The sequence below is a fragment of the Cibotium barometz genome, chromosome 37 (assembly GCF_041138505.1).
Source record: "Cibotium barometz isolate CiBa-2024 chromosome 37, ASM4113850v1, whole genome shotgun sequence".
NCBI classification, from domain to species: domain Eukaryota; kingdom Viridiplantae; phylum Streptophyta; class Polypodiopsida; order Cyatheales; family Cibotiaceae; genus Cibotium; species Cibotium barometz.
This window is the reverse complement of record NC_141082.1, coordinates 42,810,033-42,819,835: the sequence shown is the minus strand read 5'-3', so window position 1 is coordinate 42,819,835 and position 9,803 is coordinate 42,810,033. Positions and strand designations below refer to the sequence as shown.

The 9,803-nt window shown below is 42.8% G+C and overlaps 1 protein-coding gene across 1 annotated transcript; it reads left to right on the top strand.

Moving 5' to 3' along the window:
- Positions 1–7,873: 7,873 nt before the first annotated feature.
- Positions 7,874–9,329, top strand: LOC147617286 (uncharacterized). The gene has a single exon (XM_086776919.1). It carries the CDS (start codon positions 7,922–7,924, stop codon positions 9,068–9,070), a length of 1,149 nt encoding a protein of 382 aa, XP_086633045.1. The 5' UTR covers positions 7,874–7,921; the 3' UTR covers positions 9,071–9,329.
- The last annotated feature ends 474 nt before the right edge of the window (positions 9,330–9,803 follow it).

Sequence of the window (9,803 nt, the reverse complement as noted above, 5' to 3'; positions counted from 1 at the left end):
CACTTCTCCATGAAAGCTTGCTCAAGCTTGTTAATAGTGATTCTCTTTCACTAATCTCCTCTTCTTTGCTCTAATCACCTAAGTGCTCTTGTGAGGCCTTGTTGTTGTTGATCCTTTTTTTTTGAGTTTGAAGCAGTGGCCATACACCATGTGGTATTCATGAGCCTCATTCTCATTAAGCTCCATCATCAACATCATCTTCAAGTGCACAAAGCTTCTCAAAGTGTGCTTATAAGCACTAATAGTGTTGCTTAACACTAATAGTGGTCATAACCATTAAAGGAGGAGGTCTTTAACACTAAGGAGGCTCTTCTTCATCAATATTGACCGGGCACACACCATAAGTGCCACATTATAAATCTTCATCATCAACCCGCTTCTATGCTTACCTTGGCAAGCTTCCAAGGAGAAATTGTGCAACCATAAACCATTGTCTTTATCCCATAAGCCAAAGAGGTTGAAGTTTTCTAGTTTTTCATCAATAAACTCAGTTCCTTGAGTGGTTTAAAGTTAGGCACATGTAAGTGCTCATCTTTAATGGTTTTGTGTATCACCCTTGAGGCTCTTGTTTGTAAGAGGCATAGGCATGTCATAAGCCATATGCTCTCATTTCCCAAGCCCAAGGCATGTTATTCCGCTGCATATTCAACATTTTCATCTTCTAAGATGAGTTGTACGGTTGAGCATAGCATCACTAAGTGCTCTACCTTGTTGTTTGTCATGTTTTTAAGCATCTCTTTGCATTGTCTTTGTTGTAAGAGGCATAGGCAACATTATGAGCCATGCCCTCACCTTCTTGAGCCAAGAATGATGTACCTTATTGGTTTGAGCATTTACCTCAACCACTTACTCACTTTCATTAAGCTTGTACCTTCAAACCCTAATGGGTATCATGTAACCAACATGCACAAAAGCTTTTGTTGTAATGAAGGAGTAGACACTGCCCTTGACCAATCTATAAGGCAAGTGGTAAGACCCTCCCTTTCCCTTTCCCATATAAATCTACCTCATAACCATTACTCTAAGGAATTCCCTTATTGTCCATGGAGGAGGTATGGTATGCAGAAAAGCATCAAGCATGTTGAAGGAACATCTATGTGTGCAAACCACTTAAGCAAGGGTGGCAGCCTTGTTTTGATCATTGTGTGAGAATGGTCAAAATGGAAAGCATGTGGTATACATCTTCATCTCGACATCAAATAAAGACTTAGATGGCATCATTGTATTAGCCTCTAAGGCTCTAAAAACATAGTTGTGAGTCCTAGATAACCACACCACCATGAACATTCTTATAAGCCTAATGTTATAAAGGTAAATTTTTTCCATATGTCCAATACCACCCATTCCAAGCACATTTTTTCATGGCTAGTATTGAGGGGGGGTATTAAGATATAGGCCTTGGAGCCTTAGTGAACAAGGGTGTAGAATGTGTGTGGGTGTGAATGGACCTAAGGGAGCCACCTAACCCTATGCCACTAGCAACAAGCCTATTTAAAGGCACATGCCAAAGGCATTTGTATTGAGCAAGAAGCCTAGTTGTATTTTGAGCAACTTAATAAGTAAGATATTTTCTTGTATTTTGTGAGTCTCTCTCCTCCACATAACGATCTAGCATGAGTACCACGAAATTCTATCATTTGAGCCTTTACATCAGCCCCAAGTGATGATTGCAATCCATGTATGTATTTTTGTTGTTCTCATTCATTCCCCTAACAAACATGGAAAGATTTTTAAATTGGTTACTATACTCCTTGATAGAACTCCCCTTTTGCTTCAAATCATACCATTGTCCCACCAATTGATCTCGTTTCAATGGAGATGTGAAATTTTAGAACATGGCATCCTTGAATGCCTCCCAAGTGTGTGAAAGTGCATACCCTCATGTTGAGTAAATTGCCACCATGAATGGGCATACTCTTCCAAATGCAACACGACAAATTATACTTTGTCCACATCTTCACGGGGATATAATGTAAAGTACATCTCCATTTTGCTAATCCATTCCTCCAATTCTTCATGTGTTCACCCCTTTGAACTTGGGAAGTGTAATTTTGTCCTTCACATCTTTGAGCCTTGGTGACTCCAATGTAGTACGTCCATGGGTAGTGTGTGGTATGTCCCATGAACTCCTCAATACTCCATCCAAGAGTCTCCCACTCACATTGTGTACACCCCTTGAAGAGCCCTCCATGGGATCCAAAGATGCGGACTACTTTCCAAGCCTATTAGCGAAAGCATGCCCACCTTGGTGGTCTCTTGAAGGCACATTTGACTTTCCCATACCACCAGGATTCCCATGTGGATTTGGTGCATGGTCAAATCTATCCACAACCTTTGCACACCCAAAATCCGGTCTTTAAGAGTTTGCAAACCTTTCATCCATCTTATCCACTATTTTGAAAAGATGCAGGGGAGAAGAGAGCTTGAGCTCTTGCAAGCACACACACACACTCACACAAACCCTAGAAGAGAACACACAAGGTGAGAGGCTGAAAATTCTTCTTCTTCACACAACAAAGAGGTCTACAAAGAAGATAAAGTGACTAACACACATAATAGTGTATATACAAGTAGTCCATAATGTGAACATGCTAAGAGGAGTGGGTAGATATGGACTAGTTGATGTAGTCCACTTCTAGAATCTCTCGCAAAGATATGTCGGGGCCAGCTACCAAACCCGCCAGTGATATAAATATCAAACAGTCATGCAGGCTCCTCGTGTGAGTGTCATCTCATGTTGAGCTTGACATCTCAGCACTCCCCCTCAAGCTTAACTCCAGCTCATGAACTTCAAGCATATCTCAAAATCTACGGAGCTTCTCAAGCTCCCAAGGCCTTCGTGAAGATGTTAGCAACCTGATCCTATGTGCTGACGTAGGACAAGTTATGTCGCCTGTGCCAGACTCTCTCCCTGATGAAGTGGTAATGTACCTCAATGTGTTTTGTCCGTGCATGGAAAATTGGGCTCCTAGCCAACTGTATACTGCTAAGATGTCACAATATATGACAACCTTTCTCTCCACATGCAACCCCAAATCAGCAAAGTAGCTTGCGTAACCAAGCTACCTCACATGCTACCACTGTAGCTCCTCTGTACTTTGCCTCTGTGCTCGACAAGGCAACTGTGGGCTGCTTCTTGTTGCTCCATATCATAATAGCACTCCCTAATGAAAACATAAACCCACTGGTAGATCTCCTGTGTCTGAGATACTATCTGCCTAATCTTCATCTGTGTACCCATATAGCTCTAATGGTATACGTGCTACATAAAATAATGCATAATCAACAGTGGCCCTCTAATACCGAAGTGTGCATAAATTGGCCCTCTAAGCCAACAATGTAGCTCAAATTTGGCCTATTGATCGGTGACATAGATCAAACTCCCCACAATTTTCCTGTACATAGTGGGATTCTCCAACACATAACTTGCATCTGCACTAAGCTTGCCATTTGATCTAATGGCACTGAGGTTGGCTTACAATCAGCCATCCCATACTTGGACAACATGTCCAATGCATACTATCTTTGTGACAGCCAAATACCCTCAGGTGTGCGAATGATCTCAATTCCCAACAAAAAGTAGCGCAGATGATTCCCATACCTTCTGCAATATCCACACTAGTGATTTGCTCCTGCACTTAGAACTGGACATTCATGAGCCATGGGGTTGTCTCTACAAATAGCACACCACCTCATTTCTCATCTAGGAGCCAGATGAGGATGGCCATTCTCTCTTGGAGATACCTTGAGAATACCCCTTTGATTCCTTTGATTCCTTTGATCGCAACCTTTGCTGTCTTTAACACTCTTCGGCTCTTTGACCTTTGAATCCTGGCTTTTGATGCTAGGATCAAAGTTGGCCAATGGGTCTAACCTTAGGTTATCTATAGAGGGGATTTCCGTAAAGTTATCATCATCAAAGTCTATGGAATCCAAGTGATCCCTCTTGGCATATAACACATCATGTAGTTGGTTTCTTCTGAATCCTTCCAAGAACAACAGAAATACCCTAGTTTGGCTCATTTTTTCCTCAACATGGCACCTGCTATTTAAGTCCTTGAGATGATTGATGCAGCCTTATGTTCAAGCTTCTTATATTGATATAATTGTGTTAGAGATGATTGATGCAGCCTTATGTTCAAGCTTCTTATATTGATATAATTGTGTTAGAGATCTATTTGTGACACCAGTTTTAGAGAACTTTGTCATTGTAAATGTCCATTGTAAATGCTAGCTCCAAGTCTTCCCTTTGGCTATGAGTCTTCTGACATTTAAAACTAGAGCAAAGCGTTGCTTTCCAAGGTCAAGATGAAAACATCTATCTTTGTCCTAAGATCGGTCACCCTTTTTACTATATAGACTTGCTTAAAAGAAGCTAGATGGCTATAGGGGTCTCCCATTCCGTCAAGCTTGGAAATTAGGTTTGCTACTATAAAAGAGAGGGTCTTATCCTACGATGACTGTAGTCCACTTCCTCTCTCATCGACCTTATGGATCTATTTTTAATCTTGAATGCATCATTGGGTATCCATATAGTACTCTAAGAATTATTAATGTACTTGAGGCTCTATATTCTTAACTCACAACTCTTTCGGTTCCCCGTCCTAAATGGATGGGTACTACTGGTTGAACTAGGTTTACCGCCCTAATTCTTTCTAAAGGTACAGTTTCTCTCCTAACTATTCTCATACCAATAGAAGCTAGATATTCCTCCCTTATAGGTTCTAATGTGGAGGGAAGCTTGACATCTACTTCAAGTTTGTGGGGTAGTTTCCCCTTGCAAAATAAAATTAAAAATCTCTTCTCTCCTGACTTCAACTTCAAGTTTGCAGGTAGTTTTCCTTGCAAAATAAAATGAAAAATCTCTTCTCTCCTGACTTCGACTTCAAGTTTGTAGGTAGTTTCCTTGCAAAATAAAATGAAAAATCTCTTCTCGCTGTAGAGCTTTCTAATCTTGAAGTGATTTTCTTAGGTGAAGTCCTTGCTTCTCTTGGCCTCGAAGTTATATGCTTTAGGTCTATATTGGATGGGAAGACTCCCCCCTACACAAACCTTTCCATACTCCTCACTTCTTTGGACACTCATGGGATGTATGTGTTACCATCCTCATCCACATATATAGTTTGATTATTGGTTCGATGATAATACGTGCTGACTAAGGGTGCATCTAGAAACTTGGGGTTTCCATCCATAATGGTGATGATAAAGAGGTTTCCATGGGCATACAAGCCGATATCACCTAGATTGGCTTGAAATCTCCCCAAAAAGAATCTATCTTCACCATTGTGGTTTCCATCCACAATGGTGATGATAAAGAGGTTACCAGGGGCATACAAGCCTATATTGCCTAGATTGGCTTGATATCTCCTCAAATATAATCTATCTATTATATTTGGAGTTTGAGCCGCAATAGGCTCCGTGCAAGCTTTTGAAGTTTTGTGGACTCTATGAGGTCCTTGCTCTAGTTGGAACATCCAAAAATCATACTAGTGGAGTTTTGCATGGAGATATACATGTTTCCTTCCATATCTACATAGACTTTGTGTTCATGCACCACCACGACGAGATGACTTTTGAGTTATCGAGGTTCTCTAGTTCATGACCTAGCAATGCCGAAAGTGACCATCACTCCAAGAACTCCCTGTTATGGTCATTGTATGCAGGGACTTTTGCAGTCTCATGATAACCATAACATTGTAGCACATAGGCTTCACCAACTAATCGAGTTTGAGTCTTGCAATTTAGTCCTACATGACACTTAGTTCTTGCAACGTAGTCACGCATGGTCCCTCCATCCTCTTGCAACATAGTCACGCATGGCCCCTCCATCCTCTTGCTTGAGGTTGTATATTTACGCTATGGGGCTCGATATGATGGCTCCACTAGATGAGGATCCCACAATGAAGGTGTGTCTCAAGACCTCATAGTTGTCCTTTTCAAGTGGGTTTAGTGGCTCCACTTGGTGAGAATCCCACAATGAAGGTGTCTCAAGACCTTCAAAGCATTGGTTGGATCATTAGTCATTCCCATGGCTTCACAAACTTGATTGAACTTCTCTAGGTAGTGAATGGGGTCTCTACTTCAATTAAATTTGGTTATCTCATAAGTCTCTAGGTGCTAGGTTTGTAGCAATCCCCCTTCCCATTTCAAACGCCATCCTTAGCATGCCTTTTGCATATTCATGTGGCAGTATGATGCAAGGAAATGGTTGCACAAAACCTTTATCTCTGGGTTTAGTGTTTCATGCCGCACAGATTTGAGCTATGTGGTCTCCAATGGCAATGGTCCAACACCTAATTTGAGGCTATAGGCTTGTAGTGCCTAAGAAGACATTATGTGATTACCCTTGTGGAACACCAAGGTTAGAAGTAGTCCCTATCATTGGCTCTTTACCTTTCCTCACATTCCCTGATCCTCGCCCAAACATAGAGGAACAAGAACTTGGTTCTATGGTGGTGAAGAAGCTTCCAAAATGGGCGCTTTTCGAAGGTGGTATTTCCGCTTGCACTATGCATGCTTGTTGATTAATTTGTGGGTTGCCCACCCCTGATGGTACTGCAAAAGAGACATGTCCCAATTATTGCAAGATGATTGTTGGGCTGCTTAGTGATGGCCACTTTAGGGAAAAACCAACTTGGAGTCGATGCCAAAAGTTTGAAATAGTGTGACGTCTAAACGTGGTTTGAGCACTTTCGGTTGGAGCGGACCTTGAGGTTCTTGGTCTTGCTCTTCATTGGAGCTTCACCCAAAGATAAGGTAATTCAACGTTGCTATTCACTAAACTTGTTGCCAAGTTTGGGGCTCGGAGCTTTGTGTGGCAGCTCTCATATGTAGGGGTTCTGCGATTCCTCCACCCACATCTACACTTAATTAGCTCAATTCTTCCTAAGGCTCCTCGCTTGAGGTAGATTCGAAGGAGTCTTTCTTTCTTTAGCAAGGGAGTGCTGGTCACATTTGATGGGACAGAAGGCTCCTTGCTTAAGGTAGATTCGAAGGAGTCTTTCTTTCTTAGCAGGGGAGTGATGGTTGTTTGATGGGATAGAAGTCTGGGTGGGTTTGAAGAGGTATGGTTTGATGCACTACAATCAATTGGATTAACGTTTCCAACAATTAGTCTGAACCTTTCGCATCAAAGGGGGTTTCTCACTTTTTCTCTCCAGTGAATCAGTCTCTAGTGCTTCTTGAATGAATTCAATTAATGTATGTTGTTTTTTTTGGGTTGACTCACATCACGTATGGTTGACTCATGTTCGGGTCTCAAGGCTCACGCTTGGTGGACTCACATGAACTTGGAGCAACTTGGCTCATGGAAAGTTGTGGGTTGTGTGAGTCGATTCACATCACGGATTTTTGTGTGAAATAGCTCACATCTCATGTCACTCATGTTTCACATCTCACATCTCATGTCTTCTCATATGACTACTAGCTGGCTCATTTGGTTCATGTAGATCTGGTGAGCAAGACTCACCACTCACAGCTCACGTCTTCTCATACGACTACTAGCTCACGTCTTCTCATACGACTACTAGCTGGCTCATTTGGTTCACATAGATCTTCACAACTCGCTGGTCACGTCGTCTAGTTGGGCCGTCTGGCTGGGCTATCTAGGTGGGCTAGTGGAGTCATTAATTTTTTAACACAAAATTGCTTCTTTTATGGAATAGGCACATATTACATGCCGTGTATGGGGCAGCCGTGTGCCTAAGTTGAGCAACAATCTAATGATCCAATAGTTGTATTTAATGCGTTAATAATTGTACTTAATGGTCCAATAATTGGAAAGGATAAGATTTTTTTCTTGTTGGTATACAAGAATTTTATTCTTCTTCCCATTAATTACGAAAGTCTTGTAATACCATTGGATGGTTGGTATAATACCATTCGGTACAATCATTTTGAGCCCCTATCCACCTCCTGAACCATGAGTATTGTGTCCTCATCGGCGATGGCGTCTTCGTCATCTTCAACACCGTGGAGCTCAAGCCGTGTGCTAGGGCCAGACCCTTCGTCTTGGGACAGCAAGGCTTTTGCAGGCGCGGTAGTAGTCCCAGCAGAGCCACTCTCCTCGGCAACAACAGCATTGCGCATGTACTATTATGGGCGGTGCTCCGATCTCTGGAACATGGGTGTCACCCCTTTCAATGCGTCTCTCCCAACAGGCCGCATCGGCATGGCCGTCAGCAGTGATGGCGGCCTCTCCTTCGACCGCTTCGTGGGCGCCCGGCCACAAGGCGCCCTCATGGACCCTTCCGACGACCCGTCCGCTTTCGATTGCGTCCACATCGCCGTCGGTGATGTCCTCTTCAACTCTGATCTTAACCAATGGTTTCTTTACTACTTTGGGGGTAGCCTTGAAGAACTGCCCCTTGTTGGATTCAGCGATCGCCTCTGTAAAGGCGTGAGGCTGCAGCCTGGCCTTGCCCTCTCTGATGATGGCATCCATTTTGAGCACAGACAAGGGCCCATCCTTACAGTAGGAGATGTGGGTTCATGGGACCAGAATGGGGTCTCATGGCCTAGGGTTTTGCAGCCTCCAAAAGGTCACACACATGAGAAATGGCTCATGAGTTACCATACCAGAGAAAGTGGTGGGCCCAAGGGCTTCGGATTCTTCTCGGCTGGGATCGCTGTTTCCGACGATGGCAAGAGCTGGGAGAAGAAGGGCAAGGTCCTTTCATGTGGTGAACTTGGCACATGGGATGAAGGTGGGGTTTCTGTACGGCACATTATTCGTCACAGTGGACAGTACTTAATGTTCTATGAGGGATCTAACTACAAGTTTGAGTTCTCTATTGGGCTTGCTATTTCCGAGGATGGCATGTTGTGGACAAAGGATATTGAGTGCGGGCCGGAGCCCGGTGGACCTATTCTGAAGGCACGAAAAGGAGAAGAGGTGTGGGACAATGTGGTGGTTGGAACGCCCTATGTGATTACCATGCCCGACAACACCTTGAGGATGTATTATCTAGGAGTTGGTAAGAGAGAGGGAGACTCCACTACACAACAAGGTATTGGTGTTGCTGTAAGCAAGGGTACAGATTTCCGGGTTTGGAAAAGACTGGATAAGTGAAAGATCTGTGAGATGATTTATAATCAAAAGCTACTCAACTTGCATGCGTGATGAACTTGGTCAGAATCCGACTGGCAAAGGTTCAGTTGAGATTACAATTGAGGAGTGGCTTTCTTGACTCAGTGTTGCATTCCTGTTTATGGTTTCCACTTGTTTTTACTTATATCTGACTGGATGGGATGTGTTTTTAAGAGCTTTGTGGAGTCGAGGACTGGTTTATTGCTCATTGAGCCTATATAATATGTACTTTGCATGTAAAGGATTAAAGCTCGGATGGCTTTTTAAAGGTAAGGACATGGAGATACTTGATCCTGTTGTGTGTTCTTCTGCCTATCGAAAATGTCTTACTTCTCCATTGTGGGACAGTCACTTTTATGAGGTAGTCCTAAGAAAGCTACCTAAAAGGAGGTCAGAACTCTTGTTGGCAGCATGGGAGATTCAAAAAATAGGAATGGCAACCCTCTCTGCAAAGTATTTACCAAGGAGTTAGTTTCCACAAGCCAAAGGTGGGGCATTTATGTATTGGTCAACAGACTCACCAGGTAGGTATAAATGTCAGCAAAGACTCCGATCAGCGACCCAAAGCTGGATGGCTCAAGGATAATGGGTTTCCTTTTGTTTTACATATTTTGCTTTGGGTAAATTTTGGCATTGTCATGGGTATGCCAAAATCTTGTGTGTGTGTGTGATTTCACTACATAGTATGCTTTCTTGTGCTAAAGATTTTGTAGGA

What these genes read in the sequence shown, in the direction of transcription:
- LOC147617286 (XM_086776919.1), top strand. Translation starts at nt 7,922, where the DNA reads ATGAGTATTGTGTCCTCATCGGCGATGGCGTCTTCGTCATCTTCAACA.